Source organism: Helobdella robusta (genome assembly GCF_000326865.2).
Source record: "Helobdella robusta unplaced genomic scaffold HELROscaffold_47, whole genome shotgun sequence".
Lineage (NCBI taxonomy): Eukaryota > Metazoa > Annelida > Clitellata > Rhynchobdellida > Glossiphoniidae > Helobdella > Helobdella robusta.
In genome coordinates, this window is record NW_008705176.1 from 326,494 (window position 1) to 350,330 (window position 23,837).

Genomic DNA, 23,837 nt, shown 5'->3' on the forward strand with positions numbered 1-23,837 from the left:
TGATATTTTTCGACAAATTCGCTTAAAAATTGCTGATTTCTTGTACTGTTTTATTGTATTGAATTGATTGATGATTCTTTAAAAATGTAATTGTTAATCTTTTTGTCTTAATCCCTTAACTTAAAGGCTTAATCATTAAGCCTTAATGTATAATGAGTTGTGGGTTGTTTACAGTTTAATTAACTTATAAATGAAAAATATTACTAGTTATTAAAATTTCTAAAAAAAAAACCCAGATGGCAGTATAGAAGTATAAAGAAGGATGTAAAGACATATAATAAGGTCAGAGCAGAATTGGTCATGTCTCTAATGTGGTATTTCGTCCTTTGGCATCTCTGGTACAACTCTGATAAGATGACGGTATTATATTTTTTACTTATTTTTTATATTTAATAAGTAATTCATTTTTTAATAAATTGCAATTATTTTTATTATTTACCAAAAATACACTATCACTTTTATCTTTATAAGATGAAAATTCAATACTTTAAACATGACACCATACAAATACAACTGACTTTTTATAGATTTGTTATATTATATCAATTCAATATTTGATAGAACACAATTTTTATTTGTTATTTGTAAACTGTAGGTAATAATTAAAAATATATTGAAACTATTCTTAATTTGACAAATTTTTCTTTATAGGGTCACCACCCATATGTTAAACCTGAAGATTGGACCGATGAAGAACTGGGAATTCCCCCAATTGATAAATAAATAGAAAAATGTAATTACATAATTAAAAAATAATCTAACAATATTTTGATGTTTCATCTAGTTAATAACAAATCAGAAAAATGCGTTTTTGTTGAATTTATGGATTTCGCAATACACTAGTCCACTTAAAAAATTGAAGTTATAAAAAGAGTCTACTGCATATTTACATCTGAAATAGTTTAAAAAAGTCTTGCTATGTTTTTGAGTGTTTGCAGTGCTGACTGCTACACTGAGTAACGTCGGAATCATCACAGCCAGACTGCTGGTCTGTTGTAGTTTCAGAAGAGTCTAAATCCCTAACTTCATTGACAACTTTTTCAATCAGACCTTTTAATTTTTCTCTATTAGAATCTGAGTTCAAACTACGAAGTTGATCGGCCAGCCACATTCCAAAAACTTTAGAATCATCAAGGGGTTCAAGGTTTGAGTTGCTCCAGTCATCGTCGTCGAATGATAAGTCCTCTCCATTGGATAGTCGTAATAACTTGTGTGGGGGGTCGGTGTCCTCATCTTGCTGGTTTGATAATTCCAACTGGTAAAATTCTTCCTGTTTTTTCAATGTTTAATGGTTATATAATAGTTATGAAATCCATAAAACTTGGTAGCAGTTGTATGTTTATTAGGGTTTGTAGAGTAGAGGTATACTTTTTAAATGATTTCAAGCATAAGTTTGGTTTGTAACATAGCAACTAAATGCTGAATTGATTTTAAGAAATGAGTTAAGTATATGATTAATTTTTATTACACCTGTCCTATTGTTAAACAAAACTAAATTAATAAAGTACATGTTAATAATATAAATATTTAATAGTACTAAATTACTTAATTAAATAAACTGAAGAGTATTAGTAATTAAATTAGTTATTTAATTATAATTTGTTAGTAGGTGATTTTTAATTTAAGGATTTAAAAAATTGTTTAACCTGTCTGATGTGATCAGCTGTTTTTGAGTGGTTGATCAGGGTGGAGAGTTTCGGTTGTAGGATTTTGCAACAAAGTTTGCAGAAGGCATTTTCTGATCCGTTGGACATTTTCTCCAGCCAGGTAAACTGCTTCTCCCATTTTTCCTTGTACCTCCTGCCTGATTCGTAACTCTGTTTCCACTTAGACATGTTTCTGTTAAAATTTAATATTTATTAAATTAAACATTTGTATACACGTCAAAAGTAACAAATAATAAGCAGACGACATTGTACTCGATCACCTTTTATAAATTTTCAACTAGGACCAAATTCTTAAATCTTGAAAAGTAATAAGTAAACTTAGGTTAAGGGGTTGGGCTATTTGATTTGCTTGGTTTTTTGGCGTTTTGGCTTACTTACGAAATTTTATGGGTTCTAACAAAACGATCAAGCTATGTAAAATATTTACTTAACTTAATATTAATATGTTTAAAACAATGTAGTAATTTTATTTAATTTTACTAAATATTTTACTGCAATTTTCATAATTCTTTTCAAAAACCACATCTCAGCAGCGTTAATCTTATTTTCATTAGTACAAAAAAATTTAACGTTTTAACAGTTTTAATTTTGTTAATATAAAAATAATGACTAAAATGTTGATTAAAAATAAAATATGTTTTAAAAACGATATTTTCAAAATTTCATAACTCTCTCCATAGTTTAAAGCTCTTTGTTTGACAACAATAAACTCAATAGATGGATTTGTCCGATGACAGCATCAATTAAGTCGAGCGAGAATACTGACTCCTAACTGCACGGAGATGAGGATTACGTTGAAAATTTCAACCTCACGACAACATAGATAATTAAACGTCATCTTCTTTCTGTCACAAAATAAAACGAATCAATTTTCACAAACTTCGTAACGAATTTCAATTCCATCCAGCATCACTCAGTCATCATCATCTGGCCCAGCGCACAACAGAGATCTAATTTAATTTTTAATTAATTTGATTTGTAAAATCAAAAAACTTACTGTAACAGCAATGGCTACTGGAGGTGGCGGGGGCAGCAATTTGTCTGCTGGCACCAACCAGGCAAGTAACCTCTCAATTAATCTTTCTGGTGGTAATCCCCTGAGAAAGAATTTGCCAGCCAAGGGTTTTTTCAGCAGAATGCAGGGTGCAATTGCTGGGGCCGTTGCCCCCTCTAAGCTGGTTGTTGACAAAAAGTCCATTGAAAAGTCATGGAAACTTATGGACAAGGTCGAGTTTTTATGTTATGCATAGTAATATATTTCTTATTTTTTCTATTTTTGGTAAGTGTTAAGACCTGCTTCCTAATTTTTTATGTTCTAAAGTTTTTTTAGATTGGTTTTTTGCTCTGAATGTTAGACAATTAAATTAACAAATTATTTGTATAATTATATAAATTATATTATATTATAGTACATTCACATTGGGTTCAACAGTTTCATTTATATATATATATATATATATATGATAAAGATTACAGTATTAAAATAAGTTTACTAATTGATATGATTTTTTACTAGGTGGTTAAGTTATGTCAGCAGCCGAAGATGAATTTAAAGAACTCTCCACCATTCATCCTCGACATTTTGCCCGACACCTACCAACATCTCAAGCAAATCTCCTTAAAGTACGAAGACAAAATGTCTACACTAAATGACATAGAATATTTCAGAATATTCCTTGACAACCTGATAACAAAATGCAAAAAATGTCTTAAGTTATTTAAGGACAGTAAAGAAAAGATATTCGAAGAACATTCAGAATACCGAAGAAGTCTGACTATGTTATCTTTGATGTTTTCTCACATGCTAGCTGAGTTGAAGGCTTTGTTTCCGTCAGGTGTCTTTGCCGGCGACACATTCAGGATCACTAAGAGTGATGCTGCCGATTGGTGGAAGAAATCTTTTCCTGATAAGTTAGTTATGACTATTGGATCTTATTTTCATTACAAGTTTTTCACATTCCTAACTTAATTTTAGATATTCTATAATAGAATTGGCCATAGCTGTTTTTTAAGCACATCCTTACTTTGCCTAATTTTAGGACAGTGGTTCCCTGGAAGTTGTTTCGACAATGCCTGCACGAAGACCATCCAATCACGACGCAGTTGGAAGCCCTCGCTCTGAAATCTACCATAGATCTGACTTGCAATGATTACATATCATCTTTCGAATTCGACGTTTTTACGAGGTTCTTTACCGTAGAATTAGTTTTTCTTTTTTAAATATCAGTTATTATTATTATTATTAAATAATTTTCTTTCATTATTGATATCAGGTTGAGTTGTTAACAAATCTTTTTGTATGAAGTTATTGAGTTGACCTTATTTATGTTTATGAACACCGAGCAGCAATGAAATGAAAAAAAAGTACATAAAAACCAACAAAATATACATTTAAACATGCAAAGATTCATGAAACATGATACAAACTTGCAAAGATACAAAAAAAAAACATACAAAAGAATACGTACAAACATAGATACAAAAACATAAACAAACAAACAAACACTCACAGATTATTCCAGCCATGGTGTAACCTTCTTCGTAATTGGAATTTGCTGGCAGTGGCTCACCCGGGCTATGTGGCCTTCTTGACCTACGATGAGGTCAAGGCCAGACTTCAAAATTTCATCACTAAACCCGGAAGGTCAGTTGCTGGGGTGGGGTGGAATAGTGGGGTTTGTTGGTGGCAGAGGAAAGGGGGCAACAAGTTTTTTTTCATATTTTTGGTTTTTGCTTCACATTTTTAAAAATAAATATATTTTAATTTATTTTGTCATTTATTTTGTTGTTTTTTCTCCCTGCTGCTGCTACTACTGATAATGATGATTGCGACGGTTATGATTGTGATCATATCGACGCGTGACGTCATTATTATGGTTAATCATAGTGGAAATTATAATGGTAATTATTTATTATCCTTGTAACTCAATGATGAATGAAAAATTACGCTATATTCTCATATTATCATGTTACGTAATGATGATGATGATGATGGTGGCGATGATGATAATGATGATGATGATGATGATAATGATGATGATGATAATTGCGACACAGGTGTTCATTTTGAACCTCATGTTGTTGGTTGAAAAAAATGACATATTATGATATTAACCATTTATAAAGGTGACGACAACGACGATGATGATGATGTTAATTTTATTGAGTGGTGATGATTATGATACTCTGACGTTTGTAGGTTATGATGATGATGATGATGCAACTTTTGGCTGATGATGATGATGTTGATTTGGTTCTCCCCTACAATGGAAGAATCGTGATGATGTTGTTAACAATAATGATGACGATGTTTGGCTGTTCTAGATCCAGGTGATGACTACAGTATACACATGTATGCAAACGCGCACACACACAAACACGCATACACACACGCACGCATGCACACACACAAAAGAAAGAAAGGTACAAGCTAGAAGTGCCTGTCCATCTGTCCATCACGTTTTACCCCCGTTGTTTGCTCATCATTAACTATGTGTCTGGTCACTTCCTTGCTCTTTCTCTCTCTTCTTCATCTCAATTTCTTTTTTCCTCAAACTTTTCCTCTCATTCTTTTATGTATTCTCTCTCTCTCTCTCTCTCTCTCTCTCTTTCTCATTTTATTCTCTCTCCTTCACTTTATTTGTATTGCTTGGGCACCTAACATCCGTTTCAGTTCATGTGCTTCTGTGCATATTTATTTGTATTTATTTGTCTGCAGGTTTGTCTTCGTATGTACGCTCTGTGAAAATGTTTCATATGCCATACAATTATTTTGTATACAAACATCTTTCTTGTATATATAGTGATGTTTCATATACAAAAATATTCTATATACAAAGATGGTTCATGTATACAAAGATGTTTTGTACATACAGAGATGTTTCATACATACAAAGATGTTTCATACATACAAAGGTGTTTCATACATACAAAGATGTTTCATACATACAAAGGTGTTTCATACATACAAAGATGTTTCATACATACAGATATCTCATACATACAAAGATGTTTCATACTTACAAAGAAGTTTCACATTTATAAAAACATTTCATACTAACAGTACAAAACTTAATTCCAAATATAAACACTCACATCAATATTTTAAACAAGTGAATCAACACTTCAATAAATAAATATGCTGAATATTTTAAACAACAGCACACAGCCGAATTTGTGAACTGCATCATAAACATTCTTAGGAATACTCACACTTTGAATACAAACACACGCAACCATGCAACACTATAAACCTATCATACATATAAATTTACGCACACAATAAAATACACACAAAGACAGACATACATACATGCATACATTTACACACACACAGACTTCATACAAAACAAGCATACACTTACACACACACTCACACACACACACACGGACATACGTACACACATACACGTATCCACATATCGACACACACACACACACACACACACACACACACACACGCATACACATACATACATTAGACATCTTAGATAAACTTTAACTGGTTAAGAAAAACATGTTATCAGTAGTCTAGCGCGCCCGCACGCACACACACACGCACGCAGACAAAATGCAGAGTTGATTGTATACACATTCTATGCACACGCACGCACACACATTTGTTCACTCGTACAACAATGCAAATGCACGCACACAGGCACAAACACACACACACACGCGCGCGCGCGTCATTTATAAATAGTGCAATTCATTTTTTTCTTGTTGTTCTGCTCAGTTAGAGGCATGTTCAACCTCATTTCCTTCATTCCCTACAAGTTTTCGTTTACTATCCTCCCTCTATATGGATCAACCATGGAGATGAATACTCATGGAAAAATACACCAGCGTTTCTTAAATGTGCGCATGTGCGCGTGTGCTTGCATGCCGACTGGAGTGATTAAAGTTTGTTCAGGGTCTTCATGAATCACGTTTCACCCTCTCCATACATCAACCAACGGTGCAGTGTTGTGGAGCACATGCAAACACGCTGACAAACAAACAAAAACACACACAAACATGCACACAGACATATTTATCTGTGCACGATCATAAATATATAAAAAACGACGCACACACACGCGCACACATGCACACGGAATGTTTTATTTTCCTTTATGTTAGATACGTGTTGAATTCCTGTACGTTTTGGCTGTTTCTCGTCAAAGATCAGTGACACATAATAAATATAACAGACCCTGGCGCAACGGCCTTCTCCCCTTCCTTCATTTCTTATTTTTATCTATAATATTTCGCTACTGACTTTTGAATGCACATTTTTTCCAAAGAATGTCTGCTGACTGATTGATAGATTTATAATTCGCCGGCAAGGAAAGAACCAACGGATGAATTAATCCCATGCGTATGTGTGTGTGTGTGCGTGTGTGGTGTGCGTGTGTGTGTGTTTGTTTAACATTGCTGTATACATGTATAATATTGGCATACATTTAGATATGTAGTATAAATAACTATATGACCTGACCCGACCCAACCACACATCGTCCACCAACTCACCATCTTAACTTGCACTCCAACCACGACAGCTACGTCTTCCGACTGAGTTGCACTCGATTGGGGCAGTGGGCTATAGGGTACGTGACGGGCGATGGTCAAATCCTACAGACCATCCCGCAAAACAAGTCACTCTGCCAGGCTCTGCTGGACGGCGAGCGAGAAGGATTGTTAGTTTCTTTGGCTATTTTCATGCTTTAGCTTCCATTTATTATCACCCTTTACGTGTTTTTTACATCTTTAGGACGATAATATTTATGTGCAAATTACAGCCAGACGCTTGATTTGTTCATTTGGTCGTCAAATTATTCACTGATCAGATTGACCTTGACCCTGACAACCGTAACCCATTTAAAATGCCCCCACCTGCAGTTACCTCTACCCGAACGGTCGCAACTCGAACATCGAACTCTCCTGCCTGGTGATGGACGCCCCTGAGGACCACATCCAGGTGACCCAGGAGCAGTATGAACTCTACTGCGAGATGGGCTCCACCTTCCAGCTATGCAAGATCTGCGCCGAAAACGACAAGGACATCAGGATCGAGCCATGTGGTCATCTCCTCTGCACGCCCTGTCTCACCACTTGGCAGGTAGCTAGCTGGCTGGCTGGCTGGCTGCTTGTAGCTCACTTGCTTTGAGCTTCTTTTTTTTATTCAAAAAATTTATTTTGTTATTCGTTCATTCATTCATTCAATCGTTTATTCATTCGTTCATTCATTCATTCATTCATTCATTCATTCATTCATTCATTCATTCGTTCATTTATTCATTCACTCATTCGTTCATCTCTCCTAGGATTCTGACGGTCAGGGCTGTCCCTTCTGCCGCACGGAAATCAAAGGGACCGAGATGGTCGTGGTCGACCCTTTCAACCCCCGTGGCATACCCCAGAACAGCACCCTCAACAACAGCAGCAGCAACAACAACAACAGTAGCAGTAATAATAGTCATAACAACATTAGCAGCGGTGGTGGTTGCGCTTCTGGCTTCAGCGCGCATGGCGGTTGTGGTGGTAACAATCATAATAGTAATCATAGTAATAATAATAGTAGTAGTGGTAGTAGTAGTAGTAATAATAATAATAATAGAGTTTCGCCTAGTGGAGATGATGAAGATGACAATTTTGAGGTTGGTTCGTCATTCTTTTTACAATCATCTTCTTCAGTATCATCATCTCCATAGTGAGCAACTTTATCATCGTCATCATCATCATCGTCGTGTCGTCCACTCTCGTCATCATCATCATCACGTCGTCCTCCTCCTCATCATTATCATCACCATCTTCATCATTATCATAACCACCTGAAGGACCCATCACAATGGCTAGCCAACAGCAACTTGGTCAGTCTGGCCACCTCGTTACGTAGGGCCACCAACAATGGGGGCTCTCCCTGGGTTTCCCCGAGCCTCTCGAGGAAAGATAGGGACGTGCCACCACCCGTACCTCCCAGGAAAGTTATACCACCTGACGCCGTTAGCACCTCCCCTCAGTTGTCCAGGTTTGCGTCATCCTTGTTGTCATCGTCGCCATCGTCATCTTTCTCATCATCATCTTCGTCATAATCACTATTATTCTATCATCATCATCATCATCATAACGGCCTTGACCTTTCATCATCTTAACGACCTTGACATTCCAGACGATACATTCCACCGTTACCTTCCGGCAAACCCGAGTACGTCAACGAATCGGCCTCAGTACCATCATCATCATCATCATCATCCACATCATCATCATCATCATCATCTGATAATAATAATAATAATAATAATAATAATCATACAGAACACAATTCATCATCGTCATCATCTTTTGTTACTAAAAATAACAATACTACTACTACTGCTGCTACTACTACGAATAGTAACCACACTAGCGTCTGCAGTAGTAGTGGTGGTAGTAGTAGTAGTAATGGTGGTGGTGGTAATAGTAGTATTGTAGCATCGTCGTCTTCCTCCTCCTCCTCTTCATCATCATCATGTGTTACGTCTGGGTTGTTGCCATCTGCTGGCGAGAGTAACGCCGATAACATGGGTTTGTTATGACGATGGTGATGATGCTGATGAAGATTGTGTTGATGATGATGGTAATGGTATGATGATGATTGTGATGGTGATTGTGACAGTACGTACAACAAACTTATATACATACACACACACAGACAGAATCAGACTTACGCGCACACGCACACACACACATACAAACACACATAAAACTCTTTCTCACACACACACGCACAGCGCCAAGACTTCCAGAAATACACGACGTCCCGTACGACAAACCGACGACTAGCAGCAACAGCAGCAACAACAACAACTCCAACACGTCATCGTCGTCGTCGTCTGTGACGTCATCAAGCGCTGCTGCCAGCAACGGCGCTGAGCCCATCTACGCTAATGCTAATAAAAAAGTTCATAGGACAGGTTGGCTGATTGGTTGGTTGGTTGATTGGTTGATTGATTGGTTGATTGATTGATTGATTGATTGATTGATTGGTTGATTGATTGATTGATTGATTGATTGATTGATTGATTGATTGATTGATTGATTGATTGATTGATTGATTGATTGATTGATTGATTGATTGACTGCATTTAGAGTTTTCATACGTTACGTAATGTGCAATTCATCACAATTCAATTCAAACAGCCAACCATTATGACATACCAAGCGACTACGACTTTCCTCCTCCCATCAATCCATCTCTCACCTTCCGATCAAAGAGGTCAGTGTCAATCAATCAATTAATCAATCAATCAGTCAATTAATCAATCAATCAATTAATTAATCAATCAATCAATCAATTAGTCAGTCAAATTATTCAAACCAACAAACGAACCAACTCATTCAAACCTATTCACTCAAATCATTCATACATGTATGAATGTGTATCACGTACACACACACACACACAGTAAGGTAATGAAAGACGACAGAGACAGAATCATACCGCCAGCTAGGAATAGAGTAAAGTTGCTGAAGGAGAACCAGGAGAGTAACAAGGAGAATTCCTCCAGGTTATGATGATGATGACGATGATGGAGGTGATGATGATGATAATGATGATGATAATGATGCTGCTGATGATGATGATCGTAATGATGATGAAGATGGTGGTCTTGATTATGATCGTAAAGATGACGATGATGGAGATGATCGTGATTATGATGATGGTGATCATCATCATCATCACAACAACCACAGTCATCATCATCATCGTAATCATCACAGTCACAATTATCATCATCATCACCGTCATCAACCGCCACCACCCCCCACACACCAAAGATGTGACAGCCTGACGGAGAAATTAGTGAAGCAGTTAGTGAGCGAGGGGTTCGACCAGGTGTTCGCCATCAGGGCCCTACACATCTCCCAGAACAACATCGAGATGGCCAGGGACATCCTGCAGGAATTCGTACCTCAATGATGACGACGATGCAGCAGCTGCTGCTGCTTCTTCTGCTGCTACCGCCACTGATGATGATGATGACGACGGTGGTGGTTGTAGTGTGTGTGGTCATGATGACGACGATGATTGCGCTGTTGATGATGATGATGATGGTGGTGGTTATGATGGCGATGTAATAATGAGGTCGATGATGATGATGACGACGATGATGAAGATGATGTTTGTGTGGTGATACCATCATCATCTTTGCGATAATCGCTACGTTGTAGTTTAAGAATAATTTTTACTTTTTTGATAAAAAATCGATATTTCTTCGTTTATTCATTCATTCATTCATTCATTCATTCATTCATTCATTCATTCATTCATTCATTCATTCATTCACTCATTCATTCATTCATTCACTCATTCATTCATTCATTCATTCATTCATCCATTCATACATTTATATATTTATTTATTGCTCTTTTACTTTTGACAGCATCTCGTTATTGTTATTATTATTATTTATTATTATTATCATTATTATTATCAATATTATTATTATTATTATTATTGTTGTTGTTGTTGTTAATTTTTATTATTGCTATTGTTACTGTACTTTCGTTTTTGTTTAATGAGTTTGTTTCTGCTACAATGTGAACTTTATTTGTGTGTGTGTGTTTGTTTATATGTGTGCATGTGTGTATGCGTATGTTGGTTACATCATTCCGATCTGTCATTCATATATTCATTTATTCATTCATTCATTCTGTCATTTATTCATTCGTTCGTTCCTTCATTTATTTGTTTATACGTTCTCTCGTTCGTACATTCATCCATTTCTCCATACCAATTATTATTTATTTTTTCTGCTTGTTTTTTTTTGTCACTCATTCGTTCATTCATTCATTCATTCATTCATTCATTCATTCATTCATTCATTCATTCATTCATTCATTCATTCAATTATTCGTTCATCAATTTCCTCATTAAATAATTAATATCTTCAAAGATAAACACAATATCCTTATATATATGATTCATCCACTATTTTTTCCATCATGCTTTTATTTATACTCATTTTTTCAATGCTTATCGCGTGCAATCTATCTGTAAATAAACACACATACACACATGCACGTGTACACACACACATGCACGTGTACACACACACACACACACATACTCACACATAATTAAGCCGCTGCTAGAGAACCAAATTAAACATGATGTTTAGTTAAATAAAAAATTTTTTTTATTAGTTGGTATGCGAATTTCTACCGATATTTAAAGGTCTTTTTTCTTTCTCTTCTTCTTCTTCTCCTTCTTCTTCTCCTTCTCCTTCTTCTTATCATTATTATCATTATATTACTTGATACTCGTTAAGATACCCACAGTATAAAAATAATACTTATTCAATTTAGTATCATGTGAAATTAAAAGCATTTCGAAAAGTATTGCATCATCATGTCTATCTATATCTATCTAATCATTTCTGTATTGGAAATATATATATATATATATATATATATATATATATATATATATATATATATATATACACACACATCACATTTGGACATAGTGATATTTTTGTTGTTTGTCTGTTGCTTGTGCTATTGTGTGTGTGTTGTATAGTCTATCGCACATATATGTATATATATATATATATATTTATTTATTTATATGTACATTTGTATATATATATAAATATATATATATAGATTTTTTATTTTTTAATAAATCGAATTATGGTATGCATACAAGGTTGTCAACTAACTTATCGACCCGTGCGCATTTTTATTATGTTTGTTTTATATTATAATAATATTAATGAAAATTATTATTATTATTATTATTATTATTGTTATTATTATTATTATTGTTATTATTATTATTGTTATTATTATTATTGTTATTATTATTATTACGATTTTTCCGAAATTTTTTGTTAAGTCTGCATTGTCAGTAATAACAATAACTCCATATAAAATCTCCTCACACGCACACACACTCACATACACAAACAGAGATACACACAAACACAAACAATCACAGACACAAACAAACACAGATACAGACAAACACACACAGACAAACAAAAAAAACACACACAAACTAACACACACACAACAAACACATAAATACTAATACACACACTCACATATATCTATATACATATGTATATATAATATATATATATAACTAACATATATAATAATATATAGATGTGTATATTTTCATATACTTCGATTAATATTCATATATGAATGTATGTGTGTGTGTGGTGTGGTGTGTGTGTGTGGTGTGTGTGTGTGTAAAATATATTGTGATCATAGATATATAGTTGAGATGGAAAATCATTGCATTAGATTTATCTTCCCATTATAACATTTGCCTGCAACCTGTCTGCAAATCAGGATGCAAAGTCATTTTTTTTGGATAAGTCATTTTAATTTTAATTTAATTTTTTTTGGATAAGTCATTTTAATTTTTATTTAATTTAATAATTGATTAATAAATTAATTAATTAGTTAGTCAATTGACTGATCAATTGCTTGACTAATTGATCAATTGTTTTTTTTTAACTTATATTAATTTAATTATTAAATTGGTAAGTTTATTTTGGTTTCAAATTTTATTTTGCCTATTGACTTTGTCGTTGTTTTCGGAATTTGTGAGTTTATTTGTTTTGTGTGTTTTTTGTGTTTGTTTGTGTGTGCGCGTTATACTTATACTCATTTCTATACATGAATGTGTGTTTATATGTGGGTATATCTACATGTATGTGTTGGTGTACTTTTTGTATCTGCGTGTGTATGTGTGTGTGGTCGTGTGTATGTGTGTGGTCGTGTGTACGTGTGTGGTCGTGTGTGTGTGGGCATTTAACGCCACATAAAAATGATCTATTTTTTTTTTATTTTTCTTCCCCGTTTTACCTTTCAACCTTTTTTTGTCTGAAAACTTTAACAGTATACAAGTCAACAACAAGAAGATATACTCCATTTAGTATTTTTTCACTTTCACAATTACAATACTATCATTAGATACTCTCTACTATCATTAGATACTCTACTTCTAGGATATGATACTATGATTCCATTATAATACTAGATGTCACTAAAATACTACTGCTACAATACTCCTTCTATTACGAATTATGTATTTTTTTTTACTAGTTTTTGAGTAACGAAGACACGAAACAATTTCATAAATTTTCGTCTTGCGTCATTTTTGAGGTGATTTTATCTCTGTAAATAAATTTATAAAATCATTTTAAGACAGTTATATAAAATATTTTTTATGATGAAATTTGATTTTGGTACGTTTGTATGTGTGTGTGTGTGTGTGTGTGTGTGTGTGTGTGTGTGTGTGTGTGTGTGCGTGTGTTAGTGCGAGAGTTTTTACGGTTACTAATTAATTAAGTAATTAATTATTAATTTTTTAATTGATTTTTTTTTCAATCTTTGTTATTAAATCATGTTTTATTTGCTTCATCATTATTATTTCTTTCGTCGTTTAATTAATTAATTAATTAATTAATTAAATGAATAATTAATTAGTTTTTTATACAAATTTTTAGCGGGCTATTTCAATTGTATTTCGTTAATCAAATCATTGCTTATACATAATTGTCCTATTATTATTATTATTAAATTTATTGTTATTGTTGTTATCGTTGTTCTGAACGATTTTACTGTTGTTTATTTAATATTAATAAAATAATAATAATAATAATAATAATAATAATAATGTTTATACCATCGTTATTATTATTATTATTGTTATTGTTATTCTTTTTGTTTTTGTTTTTGTTATTGTTTTTGTTATTGTTATTCTTTTTGTTTTTGTTATTGTTTTTGTTATTATTGTTTTCTTTTATTGATATTGTTATAATTATTATCATTATTGAACTCGTTTGCGGAGCAAGTTGAAAGGTCGTTAATAAAATTTAATTCTGGGTGAGAAATTTTCTGTCCCACCTTCCTTTTATTAGTATTTGTAATAAATTGATCAAGTAGTCTCTATTTAATTACAATAAATACTTCTACAATTTGCGCGCGTCTCTGTCTGTTTTCAAATCACGTGATGCGATGACGTCGGTTGAATTATGTAGCGCCAATTTGACCAGCATTACTTCAACGAAATGAGGTAAGTCAAACTGGAGATGTTCGAGATTGTTTTAACCTTTACCTAACCAAAAGAAGTTATTCTACCTATTAGTTTTCATTTTATAAATACTGAACTGATGCGTTTTTTGATTTTTATTTTTCAATCACAAATACTGTTTAAATATGTGAATACGCCGTTGTATGCGTACAAACATTCACAAACAAGGAAATACAATTTTCAATTCTACAACTTTGATATAAATTCTCACGATCTTGTGTTTATAAATATGTGTATTGAAGTTTGAATCAAGAAAATAAGTTTTATTATTGTAAGATAAGTTTAGTTATTATTTAGGGTAAAATACTTTCAAGTTTTTACAAATTCATATGAACATTTCGATCAATTTTGCTAAATTTTTTGTTGTTTTGGCTATAGCTACGCTTCTGTTAATTAATATATAGGCATACGTTTCATTCTTTCAAAATTAGTTTAATTTCATACATACAAATTTTGATTTAAATCTCCAAACATAGTAAGTTATCGGTATCTATTTACCAATGTTTATACTCTTTAAATGAAATGTAAAATAATTGGAAATGATGTGAAATTAATATTAATAGATTTTAAAATAAAAATAAAAGAAAATAAATGGATGAATAAGTGAAAGCGAACAGCCAAGAAGTTAGCCTGGCATGATAGCAGCGTTAACACATGCTTTTGATCGCAATAGGAGGCATATTTACGTAGTAGTCGAACTTGTTGCCGTTGCTGTGAAATTAATTTTAATGATATCGGGTAATTACAATTTATTAACTTAAATTATTTCAGATTACAATTTTTAAACATGGAGCAAGCGAATTAGGCGATAGCCAAGTTATTGAAACCTTCTTGCCAGCTTTCAAAATCAAGAGCGCCAACGGCGTTGAAATCGTTGCCACTTTTGAATCATCAATGAACATAAAGTTGCTACTAGCCAACTGGTAGGCAAGCTAGCTCAGTCGGTAGGAGTCCCATGACTCGCGTTGTTATCTCGCGATGAACTGGTTCGATTTCAGTCTACCCGGAACTCAAAGGCCATCATCAAACGTTTTGTGCGAATGGGGTGCGGGGTGAGTGGTGTCTTACGAGGGTTCAACTGGAATTATCAAATGATTTGTACACCGTCCTGTGTACTGAAGACCAAAAAGATAACTTTGAATCGCAAGTAAATCTTTACAATAGACCTCGCGTAGAACATGATAGTTGACGGTTTCTACGCTTGGAAACTTTTGATAGAGGAGAATTTTTTGGTTTTTACATCGATCATAGATTTGATGTAACATTTTTGTTTTGATTTTGCTACTGGAGCATTCAGTGTTTTGTGGAAGTAGGACGGGTCAACAAAAACGACTAAATTGATAGAATAACCTGATGTAGTAGTTGATGTTGTTGCCGTGGTCACAGTTGTTGCTGTAAAATAGTTTGATGCGAAATTAACAAAAGTTGTTTGGGATTTGAATAAGTAAGTTAGTAATATATTTATTCAACATTTGAAAATTGTAGAGCAAAAATGTGAGCAAAATTAAATTCTTAACGTTCTAAGGCAGCAAAAATGTTTTTTGAATGATAAATTAAGACTGTGAAAATGATTGATTGCTTGTCTATACTGCTAATTGCATTTCGATATTATCTCTTGGAAAGTTCTTTTTAACGAGTCTAAACAAATCTAGTCCAATTCAACACTTTCGTTAAAAAGTATACTATTTTAGAATCAATTTACCTGTAGTGGCTGTAGCAGTTGTTGCTGTGGTAGCTGCAGCAGTAGCTGCAGTGGCTGCTGTGACTGCTCCAGTTGCTGTGGTTGCATTAGCTGCCGCTAAATTTTTCATAAATTAAGTTCATAACGAATAATTCCTTATTTAATTTTTGTGAAATAAATAATCGCTTATAAGAAACGATTTTGAAAAAAGCCAATCATTTTTTATTTTTTAAAAAGTTGAAATCTCATAGTGAGAATTGTTGTAGCGATATATTTTTTAAAATTTTAGTAAAAATAGTGAAAAATTTTTAAAAAATTATTTTCCATTTATCAACATTTTGAAATGAAACGACTCATTAACCTGCTATTGTGGTTGCATTAGTTGTCGCAAGGTTTTCTGGCAGTGTTAAAGTCGGCAAAAATGTTTTAATAATTTAATTCATTTTATTTTTAATTCAAAAGTACAAATAAAAGCACACAATTCTTTTTTATAATTTGAAAAATTTGGCTTAAACAATAAACAAACAATTATTAGAAATTATAGCATTTTTGCTGTTCAATGGCCTAGCACTCAGTTCTTATGTGTAATGTAATTTAACACATCCTGGTTCAAACATTAACACTTTTAGGGCTACCCACTATGGCTCAATTCTTATGTTTAATTCAATCGATATTGACATACATTACTAACTTGCTGTAATGGATATGCTAACGGTGATGATGGTAGCGAGGACAGCTGACCCGATGGTCACACCGACAATCACCAACACTAAGGTACTAGCGGCCGGGATTGCCATGCTTTCATCCAATGGCTACACTCTGGGATGAAATTTTCTTATAAAGATTTTGTCTAAAAAATTGTGAGATATTTTTATACAAATTAAAACTTTTCAAGAAAATTCTTATCGTCTAAATTATCTTCAGTTAGCCTACCAATTGCACGTAAAATTAAGTTAGAATAATCAACTTTCTATATTCTATAGGTTAAATATGTGTGTGTGTTTGTGTTTGCGTGCGTTTGTGTGTTTGTACTAATTTTTAATATATCTTTAATTCATTCGTTCACCCATTCTTTCGGTCATCCAGTCATCTATTCAATCATTCATTTATTCATTCATTCGTTCATTTCTTAATTCACTCACTCACTCACTCACTCACTCACTCACTCACTCACTCACTCACTCATTCCTTCGTTTATTTAAAAGTATATTAAATCCATAGTTTTACAATTCATTAATTAATACATTCATTCATTCATTCGTTCTTACATTCATTCATTCATTCATTCATTCATTCCTACATTCATTCATTCATTCATTCACTCGTTCTTTCATTCATTTATTTTACATATTTTCACTCCATCAATTCTTTAAAGAATCTTCAGTTTTGCTGTTATGGAAAATTTTAAAGACACAGCCAACATTGTTTTACCGTAGTAAAGACGGTGAATGTATTGTTAAGACTAAATTTTTGTAAATATGTAACACGTATGTTACAGAAGTTGCCGGTCTTAATGTGTATGTATGTTGTAAAATTAAACAACATCATTATAACATGACAGGAGTGTTGTTGTTGAAGTTGTTGTTGCTGATGATGTTGTAGTCGTATTGAACAGTTTCACTATTGTTGTTTGATAAGCATGAAATCAAGATGATGCTTACATCAAATGAGGCAATAATTTTTCAGCTCTGCTAATGTCATTTTCTGATTTTTAAGAGGCTGAAAATTTTAGAAAAGTTTTGCGAATGAATTAATTCCAGAAATCTTCACGGATTTTTTCTCAACAGCTGTTCAACCTACGCAAAACTTCCACCACCATTCCGACAATATTGACCAAAGTTTATCAACAGTTCACAGCAAACTCGTTGATGCATGCATGCAGGGCAGTGCAACGCAAAGTGTGCATGTGTGTAATGGGTTCTTCTGTCACAGACGCGCATGCGAGATTTCGAATTAGCTGCTTTTGAATGCTTTTCTCTCTCTCTCCCTCTTTCTTTTTCTTTCTCTCTCACTTTAACCTACTCTTCGCTTCTTAACCATTTTACTACATAACTAAACAACTACCTATTTATTGAAATTATTGAGCCAGGTTTTGAAATTTAATAGTGATGTGCTGCAATGTTTCGAATTACTCGAAAGGATATTTTCTGAATTGTAATGTGATACTTTCAAATGTTATCACTAAATTGGTTTCTGCTAATTATTGAAGTTATCAAATATCTACAGTGTTGTATATATTTGAAACTCTGTTGAATGTTCGAATGAATAAATGAATGAATAAAAAAAAAGAAAAGAATAAATTAGATAATTTCATTAACCATAGTTCAACAATTATTATTCGTAGTGTTGACACTATAGATGTTGATCGTGATGATAGATAGTTCGTCTGTAGGAGTGTAATTAGTTCTTATAAGCTCCATAGGGTAGCTCGCGTTCGTGATGTAAGATTTCTCTATGCCCTAGATAGAAAAATATTAAATAAACTAATTTAAAATTGACTCTTAATAAGAAAATACTTGACCAATATAAACCAGCACTTGACCAGTGTACTGACCCTATCGTCAGGGTCGTAATTTCTCGATTGATACAACGGGTTGAAATTCGTAGTAGTCCGTTGTATCTCTAGCTATCAGAAAGTCCTTTTTTGTTTACTGTGCTACTGTCATGTTACCTTTTAACAAAGAATAACTGTAGTTAGGAGGTTGAAAAGAATGCACGTTGTTCACAAATTCAACTGTTTAGCAGTCATTTCGAGTGCATGTATGTTAAAGTTGTAACGTCGGGTAACGATGATGTTGAAGAAGATTTTGTTTTATGCATACTGGATTTTTAAGTTAGGGAATATTTAGTTAATGCATTAATAATTGACAAATAAGTAGATGATTGTATAGCGCTATATCCTGTACGGTTGACCAACACGAGTATATTAAGTACACCATCTCTCAGCACGACCAAAGGTACATTACTATGAATGAACACCTAACTCTCACCCTTTGTATACTGACGTACGCTCTATCTATCGACCAAAATGTGTTTATCTGAATTCTTTATTTACTTATGACTTTATATATATATATATATTGTATGAGTTCTAACGAATTGTTGGCATTATTAATCAATTTAAAGTTTGTCTTTTCAATTTTCCTTACTAGAAATATAGTAATATTTTATGAAATTTTGACAAGATAAGTTTTATTTTTCATATTGCTAAAAAAATTTTGCTATTATTTTCACTCCCAATAATTATTTAAGCCAGAGTTGAGATACAGTTGATGAAATTTTTATTTCATGTTAACAAATTTTACGTCTACTAAATAATTGTTTGTTATTGCGTTGCTAACATTTAATTAGCGTATTAAAATCTTTAGAATAAATTTATGATAAATTTGATTTTTGCAAGTTAAACAGGCAACTATCAACAGCTCCAACATCAGAGTTAAAATAACAAAAAAATCATTAAATTGTATTATTATGATTATTTCATTGTTTGAATGTTGAACAACTTCTCCCAAAATCAATAACAACAATAGCAACGGTAACAAAACGAAATAACCAAAACGAAATAACCAAAACGTTATACAGTAATCGTGCGAGTGCTTTCAAACAGCTGTGAACAGCAGTTGAATTGGAATGAATGCGACAACGTTGCAAATTGGGGGCTATCCTCATCCAAATACATTTTGATTCGTTGCTACATAAACAGGCGCTGATGTCTTGTGTCAAAAACATGCACACAGCTGACTTTCTTACATTGCCTGAGCTTATTGCATGAGTTTAGATTGCTTTCTAATTGAATAAAAGTATAGCAGAGGATTAAAATTTCATTCAAATTCGACACACAACAAGAAAATGTTTATACCCACATGCGTCATTCCAGTAACAGATAGTATAAAATTAAAACAGAAACAAAATCTCAAAATGAGCATTCAAATACTCAGCAGTTTAATATAGGTAACAAAAGTTTAAGCAAATGTTATAAGCCGTCTTCAGAAATGTGCTTTAGATAACACACAAATCTATCTTGTTGAAAGGTGAATCAACAAATGTTAATGTCAATTGTCATGTTGAGGGTGATGTTCAGAGATGAGTTGATGGGAGTTAAATTAATTTTAAGAACATCCATCAAGATGTACTGATTAGTGACGAATTGCTTCTGATTAGTCTATAAAAGTATTTAAATTGTAAAATATTTGTTATAAAAATGTTTATACTTTGTCAATTTAAAAAAAAAATGCGCCAGCACATTTACTGATCTGATGATTAGTTTTTTATTTGTACAAATTTAACTAAATTTATTCGTAGATTTTGTCGCCTAAAATTTATTACAATTTTTATATAATCAAAATAATAGAAAAAAATATAAATTATAAAACAAATAAGTTTGCAAAAAGTTATATAGGAATTAATATTTGAATCCGAATCAAGAAATCATAAATTAGCGCTAAATTTTTTATTAAGTTGTAACAGAGGAACATTGTAGTTAGAATTTACAATAGCTCACCCACCGTGCCATTGAGTGGATATAGAATTCCGGAATTGAACGTGTTTACATTCGATGAGTTGAACGTATTTATAGTAAATGATTGAACGTTCTCGAAGCCTAAGTACAGGTTCATCAACTTTGTGTCATACATATATGATGTATTTTTTGAAAATTCGGCCATAAATGATGGTGACTGGAAAATATAAATACCATTTGGATCGGCGAAAGAATTTTTTCGTGGAAACATATACGTAGCTCCGTATATTCTGCAATCTTGAAAAATTAGAAAAATTTATTGATTAAATAACTTTTGGTTAACACTTTAAAGCTGTTAAATTTCTTATTACGTAGATCGCTTAATTAATTGATACAATATTGAAAGACATTAATAGACAAGAAATAAACTTTGCAACGTTCTCGACTTGTTTATTATCAACCGGATCAACAGAAAAGTAAAAGTGAAGTTACATACAAAGCAAAGAACACTTGGTCCAAAGAAAATAAATGTATATTATAAATCATAATGTTTTAATATAAAACATAAAACTTAACACCTTCTCATTTTATTTAAAACATTAGATGACCTTAACCTAAATGTTCTGAAGACCCATCGCACACATCAGATTCTTTAGTCTTGGTCCTACCATTGGTTTTGTCAGAGCATCAGCAACTTGAAGTTCTGTCGCAACTCGTTCAACTGAAACTTCTTCTTCTGCAACTTTTTCTCTGACAAAGAAATGTCTAATGTGGATGTGCTTTGTTCTTCTGTGAAGTTCTGGATTGTGTGCTAACCGAATTGCTGCTTCATTGTCGACAAAAATTTCTGGTTTTTTCTTTAGATCTACGATGTCGTTCAACAATCGTTTGAGCCATATCACTTCACGAGCTGCTTCACTTGCGGCAACGATTTCTGCTTCAGTAGTTGAAATCGCAACTGAGGGCTGACGTTGGCTAAACCAACTGATCACGCTTCCTCCAAACATACAGATTACACCTGATGTCGATCTTCCACTAGATTTATCTCCTCCATGATCTGCATCACTGTAGGCTATAAAAGTATTGTTTTGACCAGACTTGTAAGCAATACCGACATCAGCTGTGCCTTGCAAATATCTGAAAATTTGCTTAACTTGTGCTACACTGGACTTGCTGGGTTTCTCTAAACTTCTGGATGCTACTCCAACTGCATATGCAATATCTGGTCTTGTTCCCGTCATCAAGTACATCAATGCACCAACTGCTGATCTGTAAGGAAATTTCACTTCCTCATGTTCATTTTTGTTTTCATCGAACTCCTCTGATTTTGAAATCGGAGTTGTACAGGATTTACACTGACTCATCCCAAACTTTTCAAGAATCATTCTTGTATAGGATGACTGACTGACATTAATATTTCCCTTCTCATCTTGATTAATCTCTAATCCAAGGAAATATTTTGCAGGTTTAGATGTTATCTTGAACTCAGACTTTAATTCTTTTTCAAATATTTTTAGTTCTTCTTTATCGGTTCCTGCAACTAGTCCATCAGTGCAAGTATGAGTTTCTTTCCTCCCTGTATTCTAATGAACAAACAAGTATCTGCATCGCTTTGTTTGAAATGTCTTTTTTTCAAGAATTCAGCAAAGCGTTTGTTCCAACATCTTGGAGCTTGTTTAAGTCCATAGAGACTTCGCTTGAGTTTACAGACTCTTCCTGAATTATCTTTAAAACCTTCAGGTTGCTCCATGTAAATATCTTCATCTAGTTTGCTGTATAGAAATGCTGTTGACACATCAAACTGCATGAGTGACATCTTTTCATTTGCAGCAACACTTAATAGTGTTCTTATAGTTGAACTTCTGACCACAGGACTATAGGTTTCTTCATAGTCAATTCCCTTTTTCTGAGAAAAACCTTTTACCACTAGCCTGGCTTTAAAACGTTCAACAGAACCATCTGGATTGTGTTTTACCTTGTAGACCCATTTGCATGGTATTGCCTTATGACCTTTTGGAAGACTTACCAAATCCCACGTTTGATTTTCCTTTAATGACTGCATTTCACTGTTCATGGCTTTAAACCATTCATCTTTTTCATCACTTTGAATGGCATCTTTGTAGCTCTCTGGTTCAAGTACTTCACTTAATGCAGACATAACGAAAGGATCATAACGAGATGGATTTTTGATATTATTCCTGTCACGTAGAACCATACCTTTGGTCTTTTGATTACAACAGTCAGATTGATCTTCTTCATCAGATGAAACTGAACTACGGTTGTGAACATCTTCATTAGTGTCATCTGAAATTTCTTCTTTTGAATCATCATTTCTACTACTTGAGTCATTTTCTGGTTTGCAATTGATTTGAGGATCTGTTGTAAAATCTTTTTGAGTCTGATGTTCAAATGATGTTGTACATTTCATAGGTTTTTCTTGGAAAACAACATCTCTTGAGAATATCATTTTATATTGATTTTTGAGCCATATACGATAGCGTTCGTCACCATCGTAACCAACAAGGTAACCTTTTATGGCTTTCTTATCCATTTTTTGACGTTTTTGATCAGGTATGTGAACAAAACATGTAGAGCCAATTATTCTCAAATGGTTAATTCTCGGCTTTTTACCTGTCCAAATTTCAAATGGGCTTTTATCTTCAATCGACGACTTGCCTGTTCGATTAAGTAAATATACTGCAGTTGAACATAACTCAGCCCACATAGCGACTGGAAATTCAAAATCTGGATTTGAGTACTTCAATGTGCGTGCCATTACTACTATTGTTCTGTTTTCACGTTCACTACCACCATTTTGTTGAGGTGTATATGATGCTGTTAGTCTTTGCGTGATTCCATGGCTGCGCAGGATGTTTCGAACTTCTTCGTTGTCAAACTCACCCCCATTGTCACTCAAAAATTCTTTTACTTTATGACCTTGAGTCGCTGCTTGAG

The 23,837-nt window shown here is 33.3% G+C and overlaps 3 protein-coding genes across 3 annotated transcripts; 1 reads left to right on the top strand and 2 right to left on the bottom strand.

The window, feature by feature from the left end:
- Positions 1 to 916: 916 nt before the first annotated feature.
- HELRODRAFT_178286 (hypothetical protein) lies at positions 917 to 1,835 on the bottom strand (the record flags this gene model as incomplete). Its single annotated transcript, XM_009026425.1, has 2 exons — positions 917 to 1,270; positions 1,647 to 1,835. The coding sequence occupies 2 exons, from the start codon at positions 1,833 to 1,835 to the stop codon at positions 917 to 919; spliced, it is 543 nt and encodes a 180-aa protein (XP_009024673.1).
- An 839-nt stretch (positions 1,836 to 2,674) lies between these two features.
- HELRODRAFT_178287 (hypothetical protein) lies at positions 2,675 to 5,918 on the top strand (the record flags this gene model as incomplete). Its single annotated transcript, XM_009026426.1, has 5 exons — positions 2,675 to 2,893; positions 3,184 to 3,578; positions 3,707 to 3,853; positions 4,180 to 4,342; positions 5,829 to 5,918. 5 exons carry the CDS (start codon positions 2,675 to 2,677, stop codon positions 5,916 to 5,918), a joined length of 1,014 nt encoding a protein of 337 aa, XP_009024674.1.
- A 10,019-nt stretch (positions 5,919 to 15,937) lies between these two features.
- On the bottom strand, positions 15,938 to 17,220 carry HELRODRAFT_178289 (hypothetical protein; the record flags this gene model as incomplete). The annotated part of the gene is made up of 4 exons (XM_009026427.1): positions 15,938 to 16,092; positions 16,445 to 16,534; positions 16,785 to 16,820; positions 17,115 to 17,220. 4 exons carry the CDS (start codon positions 17,218 to 17,220, stop codon positions 15,938 to 15,940), a joined length of 387 nt encoding a protein of 128 aa, XP_009024675.1.
- Between the last annotated feature and the right edge of the window lie 6,617 nt (positions 17,221 to 23,837).